The sequence below is a fragment of the Molossus molossus genome, unplaced genomic scaffold (assembly GCF_014108415.1).
Source record: "Molossus molossus isolate mMolMol1 unplaced genomic scaffold, mMolMol1.p scaffold_m16_p_21, whole genome shotgun sequence".
Lineage (NCBI taxonomy): Eukaryota > Metazoa > Chordata > Mammalia > Chiroptera > Molossidae > Molossus > Molossus molossus.
Genome location: NW_023425357.1, coordinates 12,289,965 through 12,310,063, shown reverse-complemented (window position 1 = coordinate 12,310,063; position 20,099 = coordinate 12,289,965). Strand labels below are relative to the sequence as shown.

The following is a 20,099-nucleotide window of genomic DNA, read 5'->3' as shown; positions in this document are numbered from 1 at the left end:
ACAATGGACGGTGGGAAAGATCTGAAGATTTTATGCTGAGTACCTTCTTCTATTTCTTGGTATTTTTACAAACCATGTGAATTTATCAACTATTCAAAAATGTCTTTAACTCAGTCACATCTCTTATCTGTGCAGAGAGAGAGATAGCCAAATTTTTTACTGTTAAATGGAAAGGAAAATCAAGGTTTAGAATAGAGTATAAACATGGTTAATTTTTGTTTAAGAAAACATGTTATTAAAAAGACAATAAGCCCAGCTGGTGTGGCTCAGTGGTTGAGCGTCGACCCATGCACCAAGAGGTCTCCAGTTAGATTCCTGGTCAGGGCACATGCCCAGGTTGTGGGCCCGATCCGTAGTGGGGGGCAGGCAGGAGGCGGCCAGCCAATGTTCTCTTTCATTGATGTTTCTACCTCTCTCTCCCTCCTCCTCTCTCTAAAATCAATAAAGAGCCCGAGCCGATTTGTCTCAGTGGTTAGAGCGTCGGCCTGCAGTCCAGAGAGACCCAGGTTCGGTTCCCGCTAAGGGCACGTACCTCGGTTGCAATTTGTCCCCGGCCCTGGTTGGGTCATGCGGGTGTCAATCACTTGATGTGTCCCTTTCACGTCGATGTTTCTCTCTCTCTCTCTCACCCTCCCACTCTATCTGAACAAAAAATGGAAAAATGTCCTCGGGTGAGAATAAAAAAAAAAGAACTAAAAAAAAAAAATCAAGAAAGAAAGAAAAAAAGACAATGAGGTCATGAAAGACAAAGACTAAGAAACTGTTTCAGATGAGAATGCAGTAAATGATTTGAACCAGAACCAAAACTGCTCTAAACAATATTGTCAAGACAACTGACAAAATTTAAATGTGAACTGAGGAGTAGATAATGACATTACATCAATGTTAAATTTAATAAGTGTACTGTGGTTAAAGGTATGCTGAACTATCTAGAAATAAAGACATGATGTAGGCAACCTACTCTCAAATAGATCAGATAAAATCATACATATTTGAGAAAATGGTAAAGCAAATGTTAGAATCTGGACAGGGCTCTCTGAGAGTTCTCAGGGCTTTTCTTTATGTTGAAATTATCTCAAAGTGAAAGTGAAATGAAAAAAGCAAGGAGTACATGTGTACAAATCTGAGGGAGGAAGAGAAAAAGACCAACAGGAATCATCCACCTGAGTCTCGAGTAAGTGCTTCTAATTAACTGAATGATCCCACATGAAATTCTGAGGTAGGTGCAAAGATTCTTATTTAGAGTATACTGAATACAGGGAGGATAAGTTGCCCACGGCTGTGAGCGGAAGAGCAGGGACAGGGTCTAGAGAGTCTGCCTGGTCCCAGAGCTTACAGCTACAATCTACAGCACTGTGCAGGTCACTGCTCTCAGGGACTGAAGTCTGGCAGCAGCTCAGGCACCCTCTTACCGTGTTCCATTTTATACCCATCCCTGCCCTCCTATAAGGCAATACACTGAAGAAAGTTTGCCTCAACCAATGTGAGGTGAAGGAAGAGAGAAGCTTAGGGATGAGATGATGCCAAAGTGGGGCCAGAGCCAACACCACTGTCTTTGAGGGCAGACAGGCTATTCAGTAGCAAGGAAAGATAAGAAATTCCTCGGTTTAGAAAATGTCACTCTGATATCTAGGAATGGAGGAAGGGTATGCACACTCGATAAACCCAAACTGCTTCCATGTGCCATCTGACAGGTTTGCACAAGAGACCAGGCAGAATGGTAGATTTCTGCACAAAATGACAGCAAACTTTCCAGTCTGTCAAAGAGAGACAAAGAAGTATGGCGAGAGTGGCTGGACATGGTGCAGACAATGAACAGAGATGTTTTGGAAAAAAACAAAACAAAAACAAAACGTCTGCAGGTCCACTTGATAGGACCAACATTTGGTTCTGCCAACTCCCACAGGCTGCCAGCACTCACCACAAAGCAGCCAATCACATCGTTCTCTGCAAACTTGTCTCCGTAGTTTTCAAACCGGCTATTGGTGGACTTCTTCCCAGTGCCTCCATAGCCATAGGAGAAAGGCTCTTCGCCTGATGAAAGAAATAGGCAAAGGCAGGTTAAACCTGCGATGGTCACAATGGCCTTTATGTTTGTCACATACTTTGAAAGAAAAAAATAATTTTCTTTACTGGTTTACTAATCAGATGCTGGGGGGTGGGGGTGAAGAAGGTTCCTTCGAAAGAAAGCTCTTCATTGCATATGCAGAACTCCTGAGGGTTTGTAGGAACTGAACTGAACTGTTCTACACAGAAAGGGAGAATCTGGAAAGAAAGGGAGGGGAAGAGAGGAGCTGGGACGGAGGAAGGATGTGTATTGAAATGCAACCCTTCCCTGTGACATTCAATATTCAGTCAAATCTACTAAAGACGTCATTTTTTGGTGCTAGGGGATATGGGCAGCAATCAGTCAAGTGGCTAGGTTTTGCTTCTGGAAACCATGAAGTCTAACTCTTAGGAAAGACACTGGATTTCCTTAGGCTGCAGAACAGGCAGCTGAAGCACTCTGACTAAGATCCCAAGAGCCCTGGATGACACCTGGATTGTACAGTGATTCTTGGCCAGGAACTCAAGGACCATCCTGCCAGAAAAGCAGGAGCCAACAAGTATGAATTCAAGGCCCAGTTCTTCTATGAACCAGCAGTGTGATCCTGGACATCTGCTTAACCATTCTGAACTTTGCATTTTCACCTGTGTCAACTACCCACGATTCACACCTCGGAACAGACAAAGGTAAAATAAGATGAAATGTCTTAAATAAAAAGACATTTATAATTAAATAAATAAGATGAAATGTCTTAAATAAAAAGACATAATCAATAAGTATTAAAAAAACAACAACTGTATGCTCCTTTTGACTTAGCATTTTTACTTTCCAGAATCAGTCTTAAGTGAACAGTCAGAACAATTACAAACAGCTTAAATGTTTAACAGTAAAAAAACTGCAGTCAACATAAATGATCTACAAAACATTTAACAAGTGTTACAATGATAAAGTGAAAAAACATGCAGTGGTCAAAAAAGCTATACTTATTTTCAAAGACATGCCCATAGTATATTAAGTACAGAAAAGAAATCAAACTTCAAACTAGTATGCATAGTTTGAAATATACAAAGAACAAAAGAACTGTCCAGAAGATGGTAGAGAAAATGTTAGCACTGATTATTTCTCAGGTTTAGGTTCTTTTATTTTTCCTCTCTATATGACCTGAATTTTTACAAGGAGCGTATATTATTTACATAATCAGGTATTTATATGACCAAGGTAGAGGTCTCAGCATGGTTACCGAAATCAGTCAGTTGGGGACAGATGATCACTGAGGCCTAAGGTCCTAGGAAAATTCAAAATCTCTAACTGGGCAGCTCCTGCCTCTGCCAACTAGTCCTGGAGGGCCCACTGTTCTCTGCCTCCCCTCTTACTCTGGGGTAGGCTCTGAACAGAAAGTCCCAGAGAAAACCTAATGGAGCTTGAGAAACTTATTTTTATTTTCAGCATGGTTAAAGGATAAGAGACAACTGATCTTTTTTAAAAGAAAGTCTGCAGAGAACTGTGGACCCTAACCCTCTCCTAAAAGATAAAGAATAGCCCTGGCCGGTTTGGCTCAGCGGTTAGAGCGTCGACCTGCGGTCCTAAGAGACCCGGGTTCGGTGCCCGCTAAGGGCGCGTACCTCGGTTGCAGTTTGTCCCCGGCCCTGGTCGGTCGTGCGGGTGGCAGCCACTTGGTGTGTTCCTTTCACATCGATGTTTCTCTCTCTCTCTCTCTGTTCCTCTCTCTCCCTCCCACTCTACCTGAACAAAAAGTGGGAAAATGTCCTCGGGTGAGGATTAAAAAAAAAAAGATGAAGAATAAATTTTTCACAGAAAAGCTGTAATGTAACTGGTCCGTCCAGTTGAATCCTGCTTGCCCACATGGCAGTGGCATATACGTAATCCTTGTGTCTTCCATCCCAGGCTAGTTCTGTTGACTTCAACATTGGGAGAGAAATTTAGGAAGCTCAAGAATCCAGGAATGGAGGCAAGTGCTCTTCTCTGGACTGCTTGGCTGCCCTCCCCTTACCTAGCTGGGTGCTACAGGAGTCAAGGGACCAGCCGATACGAACGACATGTGGGTCAGGCTCCGTGGACGGAAGGTGCTTCACAGAGATTTCCTCATTGATCTGGGGACAGAGAATAAGAAAGCTCAGACTGATCCATTCTCTGGAGACTGATGGTTTATGAAGCAATACAGGAGGGAAGCATATACACGTTAAAAATAAGGATGAGCCCTGGCATGTGCCCTGACCGCGAATCAAACCAGCAACCTTTCAGTGCACAGGACGACGCATGACCAACTGAGCCACACTGGCCATGGCTCAAAATAGTTATTTTCAGTTCTAACACTCACTGGAGAAAACAGGTACTCATAATATTTGGTGTAGAAGGATAAATTGGTGCAATGTCTTTGGAGGGCGATTTGGTAGTTTCTATTAAAACTGCAAATGTAGCCCGGCTGGTGTGGCTCAGTGGCTGAGCATCAACCCATGCACCAAGGGGTCGCCAGTTTGATTCTCAATCAGGGCACATGCCCAGGTTGTGGGCCCAATCCCCAGTGGGGGGCATGCAGGAGGCAGCCGAACAATGTTCTCTCTCATTGACGTTTCTATCTCTCCCTCTCTAAAGTCAATTAAAAATAAATAAATAAAACAATATATAAAACTGCAAATGCACAATGCTGCACAACCTAGCAATTTAGTGTGGCATTCTTTACATTACCAGAAAGACAAAACAAACAAAAAGAACAGAAAAAAATATCCATAAGGCACTGGTTTCATTATGGCACAACCACACCACAGAATATATGCAGAAGTTTTAAAAAATGAGACAAACCTAATGCACTGAAATGGAAAAAATGTCCTGAATGTATTCAAGTAAAATAAGCAAAAAGGATAAAAAGCGCCTCTTACTTAATCTCTAAGTTAGAAATTTTACTGCCTAATAACCATATCTGAGTTAGTTTGTAACTTCTGAAAAAGTGCCCTATTTCATTGATTTTCAGATGCCCATTTTTCACATTAACATCTCCAAAATCAGAATATACATTACAATTGATGAGATAAGAAAGCACTCTGTCAGATTTTGTTGGTAGAGTTCTCTATGAGTAGCACACAAAACAATATGGAACTTACAATCAACAGTGTCTAACAGTAAATGAAAAACATTGCGAGGCCTCAGCTTCTACCTCTGAAAAATGATAACAGTTCCTATTTCATGACAACACTGTGAGGATTAATGAGGATATCCATGTAAAGAGCTTGGCACCCTACCTACTACATGCAAAATGTTCTATAAATATTAGCTATCATGAATGTTTTGAGGATACACGAGAAATTGTTAATACTGTTCTGCGCTATATAAACTTTTGTTAAACACAAATGTGTTATTTTCGTAAACATAACCTGACACAGCACAGTGAAGAAATGACAGTAGAGGGTGGCCTGATGGCAGAACGTTTCTTGGCCCTGCTCTCCTGCTAGCCTCCCTCTAACTGGTGCTGTCTGAGTACATTCTTTCTAGCTCATTTTTCTCAGTTCTACAAACATGTCACCCCTAGAGTGGTTGGCTATATAATACCTGGGTTAAATCCCTAAAAGGGCCCTGGCCGGTTTGGCTCAGCGGTTGGAGCGTCGGCCTGCGGTACAGAGAGACCCGGGTTCGGTTCCCGCTAAGGGCATGTGCTTCAGTTGCAGTTTGTCCCCGGCCCTGGTTGGTCGTGCGGGTGGCAGCCACTCGATGTGTCGCTTCACGTCGATGTTTCTCTCTCTCTCTCTTCCTCTCTCTCCCTCCCGCTCTATCTGAACAAAAAATGGAAAAATGTCCTTGGGTGAGGATAAAAAAAAAAAAAAAAGGAAGTAAATCCCAACAAGAAAAAATCTGCTTGATGAAGCAATGCATGGCTGGCCTGCTTTTCTGATAGTGTTTAGCAAAGGTATAGTTCTCTTAAGTTCCTTATACTTTGCCCTGGCCGGTTTGGCTCAGCAGTTAGAGCATCGGTCTGCAGTCCAGAGACCTGGGTTTGGTTCCTGCTAAGGGCACATACCTCAGTTGCAGTTTGTCCCTGGCCCTGGTTGGGTCGTGCGGGTGGCAACCACTCGATGTGTCCCTTTCCCGTCAATGTTTCTCTCTCTCTCCCTCCCTCCCACTCTATCTTAACAAAATATGGGAAGGTGTCCTTGGGTGAGGATTAAGAAAACAAAAAGTTCATTATACTTTTTTTGGACACAAAGTCTATGCTCAATCAAATCTCTTAAAATTGTGGGTCTGACCAAGGTGGCTGATGACAGGCTATTCCAAAGGATGGACCTGCTTTTTGTCCCTATCCCCTCTGTTGTTCCCACTCACCTTCATCTCGAAGCACACACGGCCCCTTCTGACCCCATAACTGGCACGGGCTCCTGACCACAGATATGCAAATCCCTCAATTGTAAGTGGGTAGCCACTACTCCGGTCTCGGGCCACCTTGAAGTGGAGGTCACAGTTATCTGTGGAGGAAAAAACCTGGAGTTGGCTAATGTTTTAAAGGTACCAGAGAGACACGCACAAAAATTAAGTTCCCTAAGAGTGTTAACCAGGACACCACAAGCTAACAACACCGTTGGGGCAGGTTCGTGAGAAACCAGCCACACCACCTAGCCAGTCTCCCTTTCAGGAGAAAGGGTATAGACTACTGCAAACCGGCCTGCACAGGAACAAAGTAGTCACTTCAAAAAGAAACTGGGGTTCTTCACCTGGATGGGGTCCAAGGATGGCCATTGGAATGTACCCTTGGAAATTACACTCAAATGCCTTTTACGGAGATATACACTTGCTAGGGTTAGGGTCCATATCCTCACCAGTTTCAAAGAATTTTAGTAATTTAAAAGAGTCCCACCTCAGCCCGGTCAGTGTGGCTCAGTGGATTGAGTGTCGGTCCTATAGACTGAGAGGTCCTGGTTTGATTCCTGGTCAGGGCACATGACAGATTTGCAGTCTCAATCCCCAGTAGGGGGCGTGCAGGAGGCAGCAGACAGATGTCTTTCTCATATAGACGTTTCTATCTCTATCTCCCCCTTCCTCTCTCTCTAAAAAAATCAATAAAAACATAATTTGAAAAATAAAAGACTCCCACCTCCAACAGCTACACAAATAACTGACCCTGATTCACACATGGCACCTACGCACCTCAGGCTCCCACCTCCTCTTATGGGCCCAGGACTCTCCTGCTGTATCTGGGACTCTTCCCACTTTTTAGAAGCCAGTCATGCCTCTAAGAATGTTTCCTGACCCCTCCAGCAGACTCTCTCCTTTCTCGAAAGACTAAGTGCCATAGTCTGTACACTTGGCATTGGATCAGATGTTGCTTTATGGACCACTGCCACTCCATACTTAAAAAAAAAAGCTTAGGCCCTGGCCAGTTTGGCTCAGTGGTTGGAGCACTGGCCTGTGGACCAGAGTCCTGGGTTCGGTTCCCGCTAGGGGCACATACCAAAAAAAAAAGTTTTTAAAAAAAAGCTTAGCTTTACTCTGTTGTGTACTGTTTTTGAGATCTTATGATACAAGGAACTATGTATGATATCACTTTATCTCTTCCAAAAGCATGTAGTCACTGCTCTATAAACATGAACTATGCAACAACACAGAGTTGTTTACTTTCTGCCGTTGAAAAGAGCAATGTTGCCCTGGCCAGTTTGGCTCAGTGGTTAGAGGGTCGGCCCGCGGACTGAAGGGTCTCAGGTTCAATTCCCAATCAAGGGCACGTACCCAGGTTGCAGGTTTGAACACCAGCCCTAGTCAGGGTCCTGTGAGAAGCAACCAACTGATGTTTCTTTCTCTCTCCCCCCCTTACACTCTATCTAAAAAAATCAATGGGAAAATATCCTCAGGTGAGGATTAACAACAACAAAAAACAGACACTGTCTTAAAAAAATAAATAAAGTGCAATGTTTTTAGACCTGATTTGACTTCTAGGTACATTCAAAAATTCAGGTTCACAGGCTCTATCGTTTTGATTCTGACTTAGGTCTGAGGAAGAACAGGACTTCTATAATCACTCCTTTAAGTGGTGAGAGCACAGTCCAGGGGAAAGCCACTCATCCAGTGGAAAGAAAATTGAACTGGAGGACAGAAAACAGGGCGGGCCAGGTTAATGCCACAGAGGACAAAGTGGCATTGGTTTCACCAGGAAGGTAAGCAGCTGATGGAAACTGGGGAACTGGCTGTCAAAGAGTTAAGTTTCCCCAGCAGCACTCAGGTTCCCTTCCTGATTAGATGACAACCCCCAGTGTGTACAGGGTGTTCAGGGTTTTCCAAATTGCTCTCGTATCCACTCTCTGTTGAGTGTCATTGAAAGTCCTCTGAGGATTAGGGTAGAATTACTCCTCTGTGAAGAGAAGCACAGAGAAGTGGAATGACTTGCCCAGGATCCCACGGTTTGAGCCGGGAGCAGATGTTCAGTCTCCAAACTAGCACCCTATCTGGACTAACACTAACTCTGGATGTGCCAGGCAGAGATTCTGCGAAGGTCAAGGCACAGTTTCTAAATACTAACTAGAAGGTAGAATCAGACAGACACACAAGGACTCACATGTGTCGATGGCAACAAGGGTGTCATCAAAATCATCTTCATCTTCTTCAGCGGGAGGCTGAGGAGAGCGACCCCTGTGTCAGAAATAGGAGTTAAGTCACATGAGAACAGTTGAATGAGCACAGAGAAAGGGAAATGAAGGTTCTGCTGCAATGTACAAGTGGCCTTCCTGGATTTCAATTTGTTCCCACAGAGGTTAGCAGTAAAAAACCCTGAGGGGTTGTGGGTTAAATTCCCAGTCAAAGGCATGTACCTGGGTTGCAGATTCAATTCCCGGCCACAGTGGAGGAGCGTGTGAGAGGCAACCAAATCGATGTGTCTCTCTCACAATGATGTTTCTCACCCCCCACCCCAATCAATGGAAAAAATATCCTCAGACGAGGATTAATAAACAAACAAAAGGGAGCTCATCACACAGTGAACCACCCCATGAAGCTTTCCTTGCCAGCCAGGACCAGAGCAAGCACTCCTCCTCGGCTCTCCACTGGCAAGCAGCTCTAGTCCTCTGCTCTGTGGAGCAGTGGGAGAAACTCAGAAGAGGTAAGTTTCATGTCCTAATTTTAATCGTAGTCGCTGAGACCCAGGCCTATCTTAAACAGTCACAGCTACTTAGAAGATTGACTCCCCAGGTAGGAAATGGAATGTGTCATGTGAATAGTCCAAATGAGTAGAGAAATGATCATTCCTATTTTCTGTGACAGAAAAGGCTTCACACAGGTGCTGAAGGAAGGGTAGGACTGGAACTGGGGTAAAGGGAGAGGGAGGGTTCGTAGAAAAGGGGAAAAGCAAATGATCAGGACAGAGAGGCCACTCCCTCCTGTGAGCCCGACAATCACACGCACACTGACTATTGTGGCTGACTTGTGCATGTGTCTGTCTGAGTCCCTATATTGGCAACAGAAGGACAAACTCACTGTCCAAATCATCTCTGTCCCTAGTGTCCAGCCCAAGGGTGAAAGCACTATGAGCACTAGCAATGAATGAATGAGTAGATGGATGAAGGACCAGGAAACAAATCTTTTATTCAGTGGAAGGACACTGAGCAGCCATTAATAGGACACTGTGCAGGACTGCAGAGCAGTGGGGCAGAGGACTGAAAAGGCAGGCTGGCATCTTACACGTGAAAGGCTAAGGTGTTTGGACTTGACCCTGCAGGTAATGGGAAGGACCAAAAGTTTTGCCAAGTTGACTCTGACAGTGAATGTAGAAAGAACTGAGGGGAGAGGGCAAGGTCAGGAAGAACCCTGCTCTGCCTGCCCCCTTGGTTAGTAGAAAGGTCCCAGCAGGCACTGGGCTATAGACATACAGACCTATTGGAACAAGGCTGACCTCTGCCTCACACACTCACCTCCTATCCTCTCGGTGCTCGAAGTACCCTCGTCCCCGGTTTTCTTCATAAGGCCTCTTGCGACTCTGGAACTGTTGCTTGTCTGGCTTAAATTGAGATGCTTCAGGCGGGAGGAAGCTGGTGGGTGCTTCTTGCTTCATCTCTGGCTTCACTTCCACTGTCGAGACAATTCCAGAAGGTCAAGACACTCAGAAACTCCTCAGTTACCAGTTTTCTGGTCCCCTTCACCTTAGGAGATGCTGGCAGGATTCTGACTACTCTGATGAAGGGCTAGGCACAGGCAGCTTGCTGGGTTCAATGGAAGCCTGCTGAATGAGTCAGAAGGCTCTACTAAAGAATAGGGTTAGTACAAAGGGAGGCCAGGGATGGCCAGCCAGGCACATCAGCACTAGCAATTGATAAAGATGACAGATACCAGCCACATAACTATTAGGCTTCATGGGAGGTAGAGAGGTCTTCAGCACTAAACAAGGACAAGCTCTCTAAGGACCTACCTAAAGTTGGCATGGCTACCTTTGGCTACTTTGCCAAAGTGCCCATGAAAGTTAGCAGCTACCTTGAACTCTACCCAGTGGGATGAAACCCCTGAGGACTTCTAAGATCCCTTTAAACTGAGATTCCAAGAGCCCACATTCTTCAATTTCTCGTCTCAAAGAACTGCTCCATCTCTGTTCTTTTACAAAGCTTCTTCAGTCTTACAAGGGTGTGTGTGTCAATTCAACAGCGTAGTATCATCCTGCAACTAACTCCACTGGCTTCAATCACTCCAGAAGGGAGGGTCTTCACTTAAGCCAGCCCTTAGGTGTGATGACCTCAGTGAATCACCCTACGAGTAGGAGGTCAGGATGGGATAACATGCTGTGGAACACAGGGACGCCCCAACCTTAAGAAGACTCCAAGAATCAGTGTCTAATTGAGAGCAAACCTGACACTGTGGGCCACTTACGTCTACTCATCTCAGCACTCAACCCAAGACCACCTTGGATCACTCCCTACCTCTGGCATGCAGACCAAAATACTCAGCGAAGCTCTCTAGGACTGGGATGGTGCTCACCCATCTGAAGAGGACCTCCCTGGTTCCCAGCACAGTGCTGAGCTCACAGGAGGTCCTGATAAATGTCGATAACAGCACAAAAAATACTCTCCTTGAGCCAAATGATCCTACAAGTCTCACAGAGCCTGACATATATCTGCAGTTTAACCTACATTTATTAAAATCCTGACCCACCCACAAGAAATGTCTGGGGATTTCACTTTGTGGATGAACCAGAATGGAATTAGACAGAATCAACCGGACTCACTAGGAAAAGCACTGGGGCCACAAAGCAGTGAAAGGAGCACAAGACCAGGAATCAGTCCAGGCTCCGTAATTACTCAAGAGTGGGACCCTGCTTTCCAAACAGCAGGACACAAATGGGGAGGAATGCAGGGTCCCTGAACCCGTTTCCTGGGTTCTAACCCAGGTTCTGCCATCGCATAAGCCACCTCCCCAATCTATAAAACAGGGAGGAAACTGGACTACATCTGTGTTTCCCAAACTGGCATCATGGAGATCTTTGTTTTGCAAAGACATATTTACATGTTCAGGAAATCCTGGGTTTAAACCACATGACAGAATTATTTTCAATCCAGAAAATCTCAGAGCATTTAATGCTCTAATGAGTACAGTGACTCTCCCAGGGGTTGTAAAGCATATCAGCATTTCCAGACATGTTTGGCCAAGGAACCCTTTCTGAGAAGTTCCTAATGGCATCTCCTGGAACAAGATTCTTCAAAGCATGGGAAATACCTGATTAGATTTAGAAGATCCTTTCTGGCTTCCACATTCTAAGATTCTAAATAAGACCTAAGTATTTGCTTCCAGATCTAAACTCTCCGGGGTGTTGACACTAACATCTGAAAACAGATAACCATGAAAACTCCCCTCTCCCAACACCTGGGAGAGGGATTAAGTTTGTTCTTTTTTTAAAAGAACCTTGCCAGAGTGACAAAGCCCAAATGGAAGATGCAAAGTCTCTCTGGAAAGACAGGATCTAGGTAGAGTGCAAGGGCCATGAATACAGGGCAGGGCAAAAGTAGGTTTACAGTTGTGAGTACACAAAATAGTTTATTCTTACATTATCATGTTATTTTCCATACGAACAACTGTCAACCTACCTTTTCCTCACCCCATGGGTTCCATTTATCTCAAAAGAGACGTACCACATGCGCTTCCCTACCTGGGCGATAGGCCTGCTGCTGCTCCATTTCCAGTGGTCTCCTCTCATAGCCTGACTCATTCTCTTGTTTGATGACCTGGGTCTCATAGAATTGGTTCTGCCTGGTAATATTGTCCATGACATCTAAACAAAAACACAGCCAGTTAGAGGTGTTCTTCTTGGGCTAGAGGTGGCTTTTTTTTCATCTTCACCCGAGGACATTCTTCCATTTTTTGTTCAGATAGAGTGGGGAGGGAGAGAGAGAGAGAAACATCGACATGCAAGGGACACATTGAGAGGCTGCCACCCGCACGACCCAACCAGGGCCGGAGACAACTGCAACCAAGGTACATGACCTTAGCGGGAACCGAACCCGGGTCTCTCTGGACCGCAGGACGATGCTCTTACCGCTGAGCCAAACTGGCCAGGGCTAGAGGTGGCTTTTTTATGCTACCATGGGGACAGTCAGTCTGCCAGAGGCTAAAAGGTGCGACACCTTCAGAGGGAAACCTCTGGGCAATCAGCAGCACCAGTTGCCTGAGGACATGCCCTCTTGCCCCACAAAAGGTTGAACATCAATCTGTGACTGGGTTCTACAGCATCCAATATACAAAACCAACTGAACCAGAACTGCCCTGGTTGAAGCAAGGAGACAGGAGGATCAGAGAAGGGGCCCAACTTGACCTCATCCTCTAAGACCCCACTCCAGGGTGGGCGGCAACTCGAAAGACACACGGGACTCTGTGGAGCAGTTAAAAAACCACCAGCCAGCTGTTCTCTGATAAGGTTTAGTGCTTAGGGAGCTAGACTGTTTAGAGCACAAACCAGGCCTCTGCCCAGCCCAATTCATTATTCCCATCTGCATAGTCAACTCTCTTAAAGACTGTCTTCCACCCTGCCAATGGCTGCAAAGATAAGGGTTAACCATCTCAGCTGAAGGGGAAATGGGGAGAAAGGAAAGGAATTGTTAAGAAACAGAAATCTGCCCTGGCCGGTTTGGCTCAGTGGTTAGAGCGTCGGCCTGCTGTCCAGAGAGGCCCAGGTTTGGTTCCCGCTAAGGGCATGTATCTCGGTGTAATTTGTCCCCGGCCCCGATTGGTGTGGTGTGGGTGGCAATCAGTTCGTGTCTCTCTCACATCGATGTTTCTCTCTCTTCCTCCCGCTCTATCTGAAGATAAATGCAAAAATGTCCTCGGGTGAGGATTAAAAAAAAAAGAAAAGAAACAGGAATCACAATGGCCTTCAGACTCATTAGAGAGAAGTCTTGAAATGTTTGGAGTTAGGTGGAAAGGGTTTTGGGAAGGTGTCTTGTGGGTCCAGGAGAAGCTTAGCTGAAGGGTGGTAAGAATAACAATATTAACTATTCATGGAGAGCATACTACACACCAGATCCTGGGATATAGCTGAGAATAAACTTGCTCCACTGAAGCCTTCAATTTAGAGATAGACCCACATTGACCATAGTTACAAAAAACAAATTATGTCTGTGTTAAAGGTTACAAAGAAGTACCAGGAGCGAAGACGGGGACCCAGATAAGTAAAGAGAAGTGATGAGGATGGAGAAAACACTCCTGGGGTTGGGATAATGCTCAGAGGTGAGACTAAAACCCAAGTACCAAACCTGAAATTCCCTCAAGAAGAATTTTGCAGCCAAACCCAGAAAGAAGTTTGGAAACCTAGGATGAGCAGCAAGCAGGTCTCCACCCCAGGGGCAAGCTTGGCTAGGTGCCCCCAGGGCTCTATAAGTGACTGTACCAGGACCGGTGAGGCAGAACCACAAGGAAGGAGAGACTATAACATTTGCTAACTGACTGGATCCTTTCTCAGAGGATAAATACATCTGGGCACAAACCAGGTGCAGCCCAAAGAGAGGAAAGTCACAGATCACATGGTTTGCAATAGGTCTGTTTACTAGAGCTGAAGGAAGGGTTGAAGAGGAGCATGAAGTGGGCTCAAAGGATTTTGTTGTAGGGGTTAAGGGAGAGAAAAGAAAAGTATATCTCCTTAACTGGAACACAGGGTGCCCTTTCAAATCATTGTTTCTCCCAGACTCCAAGCACAGTGCTCTTCCCAAAAAGCCTCATGTCTCTCTTCCAGCGACTCTCTCCTAGGCCCACAGAGGTAGCCTTGCCCAGAGCTATGATTCTGGGGTCCTTCTCCACTCTCTAAAACATCCACCTCCCAACAATAGGCAGGCCCAGTGCTAAGCTCCTTAGACATGTGATCTCATTCGTAACTATCAAGGGGGGGAATTATTATTATCCCTACCTTACACACAAGGAAACCAGGGTTCCCAGAGGTCAAGTAATGTTTGCCCAAGTCATGGAGCCATATTTGAAACAAAGTCTCTCTGAGTCTACTCCTGTGCCCTGAAGCACCTAACTCACTTTCCTGAGACACCTCTGGCGCAGGGCCTTCTTCCTAGGCATTCCTGTCAGGGGGTCTCCAGCCCTAGACCTGCTTGCTGGGCCACCCACTCTTCCTTCCTTCACAGATTTCTTCAATGGAAAGTATTCTTCCCAGCATCTGGGTCCTGGACAATTGCTAGGCCACCTTCCCCCCAAAATCTACACTCAATTTGCCCCTCCCCAGGGGATCCCAACACTCATGAACAAGTATGTAATACTAACCCCAAATCTTGTCTCTGCCCTGACCTCCTTGTTCTCATTCCCTTAGCCCCAAGGCCCAGTATGCCCTCTTTTCAGAGAAATACCAAAACCCTGGATGCCAGAGTTCTTTCTACTTTCTCCTTAACCTCTCTGACCCCCATTCCCCAGTCCTGCTAGAAAGCTACCCTTTTCTAACTCCAAATTTGCTCCTTCTCACCCCAAGGTCTCTTCAATCACAGATCTACCCCATCCTCTCATTCCCAGTCATACCTTCTGATGCAGAGGTTCCCTGAAACCTCTCTAGCCACCCCCCCAATCCCTAGGCACACAAAAAACTGCCTTGGGGACCAAGGAGACCTCGGTAACGCTCAGCCCTAGAAACACCCCTCCCTTTTCTTTCTCCTTTCACATTGTACACACACTCCCCTCCCCCATATTTGCTAGACCAGCTACACATTCCTGTGCTGGACACGAGGACCCTGTCCCCCAGACACCCCAACGACTTCAAACTCCAACTTGTTATCTGCCTCCCCCCACCTAACCATTTCCCACACTGTTAATCCAAGATCGTTCAGCAGTAGCCACCGAGTTATCTATCTTCAGGGCCTTGCCAGCTCTAGACCTCTGGGTCCCTTGTCCAGTGAAGCATTCTTCCCACCCTTGCCAGCTTCCCAGCGGCAGGGATCCCAATGCCTTCCCTAGAAGTCAACCAGAAGGTCCCCAGATTTCCCAGCACCAAGTGCCCCTGCCTCAAGGTTAGCCTTCAGCCCTGGATCTGAGTCCCCCAGGCCATCCTTAGACTGATGTGGGTCCCCCATAGTCCAGTCGCATGGTGGTCTCCCACATCCCCTAAATGCTCACCAGCTAAATACCAGAGCACCCAGTCCGTCAGATCCTCCCCGGCCAGACGCCACCACCTCCATCTCACCAATCCGATATCCCGGTAGGAAAACAGACTTCCCGTTACCCCATGCAGCAGCAAACTCCAGGATCCTCCATTCTCAAAACACTCCCAGCCCTGGACACCTGATCATCCCTACCCCGGCCCTGAACACACGGCTCCCACGTCCAACCCACAAGCTGGGACAGCACAGCCCCGAAGCCCACCCGGCTCCCACGCCCTAGGTTCACTGTTTCCAAGACCCTCCTCGGTCCCCAAGAGAAAACCTCTTGTTCTTCCGACTCTTTTCGGCTCCTGAAACCACCGCTTCCGGTCTCCGAGCTCTAGGCTCCAGAATCCTCTACACCCGCCCCCACCCCCGGATTTTCCTCATCTCCCAAACTGAGAGCCCCCACTCCCAGTATCCCCCCTGCACCGAATGCCAGGATCCACCCTCCGATCGTCCCGAAGGCCTTGTCCCCAGATCCTTTTCAGCGGCGAGTGGCGGGATCCCACAGGCGCCCCACAGCCCTTCCTCGGCCCGGACTCCGGGCTCCCCGACCCCCGCCCCGCGCACTCTCACAATGTCCGTCCGGCCCCGAGTAGCCGCCAGGCTCCGGGTGCGGCTGCAGCCCGGGCGGCGGTGGCTGCGAGGTCCCCTCCAGGTCGGAGCCCCCCTCGGTCTCGACCTCCTCGTTGTTGTGCCCGGGTAGCCCCGCTTCTTCGTCTGCCTCGAGCTCCCGCTCGTCTTCGGGCTCCTCGGCCTCCAGCGCCGCCTGCAGCCGCTCAGCAAGCTCGGCCTTCAGGCCGCGAGTGTCCAGGCCGCGGCGCTGCAGCTCCTCCCGAAGTTCGTTCACCTTCAGACGGCGCACATCCATGGCCCGGGCCCCCGGGGCGGCCCCCGAGCCCGGCCCGGCCTCCCAGGGCTCTGTCCCCCTTAAACCTTTACTGTCAGGAGGCGAGGGGGAAAGGGGGGGGGCCCACTCCAATGGCGGCGGCCCACTCCAATGGCGGCGGCAACTCAAAATGGCCGCCGCCACCTCCCCCTCCTCCGTGTTTCCTTGCTGTGCAACACGTGTGCCAATTGGCCACCGCGTGGGGTAAACGGGCGCGGGCCCGAGAATCAGCCAATCAGAGAGTGGCTTTCAAAACACCGTCCATGCAAGAGCGCAGGAGCTGCCGGGGAGGAAGCGTTGGCCTACGTCGATTCAGCGGCCCCACCGGAGGGCGGGAAAAGACAGGAGGCGGAGCGCGCGGTGATTGAGTAGCGACCGTGCGCTCACTCCCGTAGGATCAAATGAGGAAAAGGGAGTAAGGATTTGGGCCAATCAACGATGAGATCTCAGAATGAGCGCGCCCCCTGGCCTTTCCTGCGCAGCTCCTTTATCAAACTAGTGTCTCTGTAACGCGTATCCTGACTGGTCTAGATCTCCCGCCCCTAGAGGAGCCCAGCGGGTAAATCCACTAGAACCAATGAAAGGGAGGGTCAATAGACACCCCCTTCTTTCACTATTGCCTTTAAGAAACCCGAAAGCGATGAATTCACGAGGGACCGCCCCTTGCCGTTAGGGCGGTTTCAAAACAAGCTGTCCACCAATCGCGATTATTATCTTATCTCACTAAATAAAGCTCGTATTGTTGTTGTTGGTTAGGAAAAGCGAACCAGGTTGGCCATTCTTCAGCGGACGCCCTCCCAAATTTCACGGGAGGGAGGTATATGAAATAGTGATTAAGTAGATAAATTATTGTTGTTGTTTTGGTTTGTTTTTTGTTTTCTTACCATCATGGAGTTTCATTCATTCTAGCAGGGGGAAGAGAATCAAAGCAGTATATAAGTAACAAATGTAACATGTCAGATGCAAAGGATTACTGTGGAGAATAAGCAGAGAAAGGCAAAAGCGAGGTAGGAGAGGTTGCACTTTAAAATAGAATAATGAAGAGGTGACCTTTGAGCCCCTTGTGAGGGTAGAGGGTTCAGACAGAGGAGCAGCAAATGCAAAGGCCATCAGGAAAGGCTAGAAAGGCAGGAGAAGAGTGGAGAGAAGTCGATGAATTATTCTCAATCCGGAAGATATCCGTTGCCTTTATGCACAGAGCAACCCTTTGACGTCAGCGAGTCCCGAAGTTTTGAAAACAGAGGCTAGACTAACAACGGGAGGAAAGTTGTAAAGGAAATCGCACCACCTCCCCTTGAGAGTACATGTCACTGGGCGCCTCTTTCCACGATCCTAGCTTCGCTGCCGCCTTCCTCTATGGTTGGTACCTTATGTGGAATGGACGCTCTGCCTGCGACCATAGAGCCTTCCCCTGGAGAAGGCCTCCAGAAGTTTGTGGGTCTCTACCCCACATCCTTTAACTTGCTGTTCAGTGTATCTGGCTGTTTGACGTCCGGACTGACCAACTCACACACGCAGGTCGGTAGCTAAGCTTCACGCTACTAAATATAAACGCCACAGCTTCGCAATGTCTACCCCTGCACCACCTGTCGCCTCGAACGGAAAAGACACACAACTTCTGTAAGACGCACACTCGAGATACACATGCAAACGCCAGCTGCTCACTGAGCCTTCCTTTAAACCCACAAAAGCCACACACAGCCCCTACGTAGACACAGGCACACACAACACGGATAAACCAATGACGGTGAGATCAGATCACATTCAGGGGACAATACACCAAACTGCAGTGTAGACAAGCCCACTAAGGTCCTCACCGGCAGGCGGCATGATAAAGACACACAGGGCAGTTACATTACGAGCTTCCACTAGGGCAACCTAGACATACAGCACCCACTCAGAAGCGGGACAGACACTCACGTGGGCCCGGAGGTTCCAGTCCAGACACCCCGCCCCTCGCCCACGTCCAACTTCCTCTCTCCTCCCAGCTTCCCACAGATTTATCCTAAAAAAGTTTGTGGCCCGGATTGAACTGTTCTCGGTGTTCAGGAGCCACCGCCGGGGGGCGTCCGGGCGCTGCCAAGGGCTCCTCCATCTGCTGCGGGACACACCCAGGAACTTGTGTGTGCCTTGCGTGCAAAACACAGTGTGGGCTTGTCTTGGCAGGAGTTCCTTTGTGGGCCGGTGACTATGGGCGGTGTTCTGTGCCTGTGTTTCTAAGTGAAGCTGAATATTTGGGTCTGTGAGTACCTGTTTGTACTCTGTATGTCTCTGAGTATCTGTGTCATTTTACTCTTTGTCTGTGTTTCTCTAGTTTATTCCTGTTCTTGGTGAGTATCTATCTGCCTGTGCATCATATGTTTGTAACTATAGTTTTGTGTGTCTCTGTTATACTATGTGTCTGAATTTCAGTGTCTCTGTATTTGTAACCAGGTGTGCTTGAGTATGCCCATGAATTCAATGTATCTATTACTTGAGGAGATGGCTGTCTCTGTGGGACCCTGTATATATGTGCCTGTTCCTCAGGAGGGGTTTTGGAGAGTCTGCTTTTCTTTGCTTGCGTGACTTTTGGTCTATGTGTATATTCATCTCTACCTTCTTTAGAGAGAGGAGAACTCCTAGACCCCATCAAACCCTTCTTTTTACTGATGGGGAAACTGAGTTGCCAGGGAGACCACATAACTGCTGAGAGAGACAAGAAGAGACAGAAGTGTGGTTACAAAATTTTATGTGATCTAAGCCCCTCTGGAGGTGCCAGAGTCCACACTCTGTAAATGGGGTATGAGGGACTGGCTCAGGGGGGCAGCATGGCCCAAAAGAAGAAAGATTGTCCCCTGGGAAAAGGAGGCATCCCTAATGCATTGCACAGGCTTGAGGGGGGAAAACCCCGACACGAGGGGAGGAAGAAGCAGAGGTGACTCAGGGAGGGTCACACAGAAGAATACTATAAAGTTAGAACATTGGAACCTTGGTGTTTGAGACCTATAGACCTTTAAAAGCTTACAACATTTGAATCTTAGAACTATAATGTCTAGAATCTTAAGGTTTAGAACTGTGGATTCAAGGACCTTTAACTAAAATCCTAGAAAGGTAGAATGCAGCATAGAATCTAAAGGTGTCCAACATTAGAAATGATTAGAACTTTGGTATCTAGTTAGTCACAACTAACTGTAGAGTCTTATCCCTTAGATGGTGAGGATCCAGAATCTTGGACCAGTAGCATCTAGAATGCCTTGGAGCATGGAACTGAACAACAGTAGAATCTTAGAACTGAATAATCTAGAACCTTGAAGCATAAGATCTTGAATCTTAGACACAGAGAATATACATTCTTAGACTGCCTTAGAACATCACATCTTAGAACACTAGACCTTAGAACCTCCACCTGTAGATTCTTAGAACTTTTGAAATGCAGATTCTAGAATCTTAGACCTTTAGGATTCAGAACCTCATATAATTTCTCTCTCTTAGAAACTCTAATGGACCATCATTAGAATCTTAGCATTTGAAAAAATAAAATCTTGAAGCCTTATGCTCTAGAGTCGGGTCAGCCAGAGGATTTATACTA

General features: G+C 47.2%; 1 protein-coding gene across 3 annotated transcripts in view; it reads right to left on the bottom strand.

The window, feature by feature from the left end:
- The window catches only part of HNRNPUL1 (heterogeneous nuclear ribonucleoprotein U like 1), a 38,046-nt gene extending 21,421 nt beyond the window's left edge, over window positions 1-16,625 (bottom strand). Inside the window, exons 1-7 of one of the 3 annotated variants that reach the window (XM_036274232.1) lie at window positions 16,219-16,625; window positions 12,168-12,290; window positions 9,949-10,105; window positions 8,601-8,674; window positions 6,380-6,519; window positions 4,059-4,158; window positions 1,922-2,034 (exon numbers count right to left, since the gene is read on the bottom strand). In XM_036274232.1, coding sequence (XP_036130125.1) covers window positions 1,922-2,034; window positions 4,059-4,158; window positions 6,380-6,519; window positions 8,601-8,674; window positions 9,949-10,105; window positions 12,168-12,290; window positions 16,219-16,513 — 1,002 coding nt within the window. In that variant the 5' untranslated portion in view covers window positions 16,514-16,625. The remainder of the gene's footprint in view (window positions 1-1,921; window positions 2,035-4,058; window positions 4,159-6,379; window positions 6,520-8,600; window positions 8,675-9,948; window positions 10,106-12,167; window positions 12,291-16,218) is intronic. The other 2 variants (XM_036274233.1, XM_036274234.1) reach the window with 2 other exon arrangements.
- Between the last annotated feature and the right edge of the window lie 3,474 nt (window positions 16,626-20,099).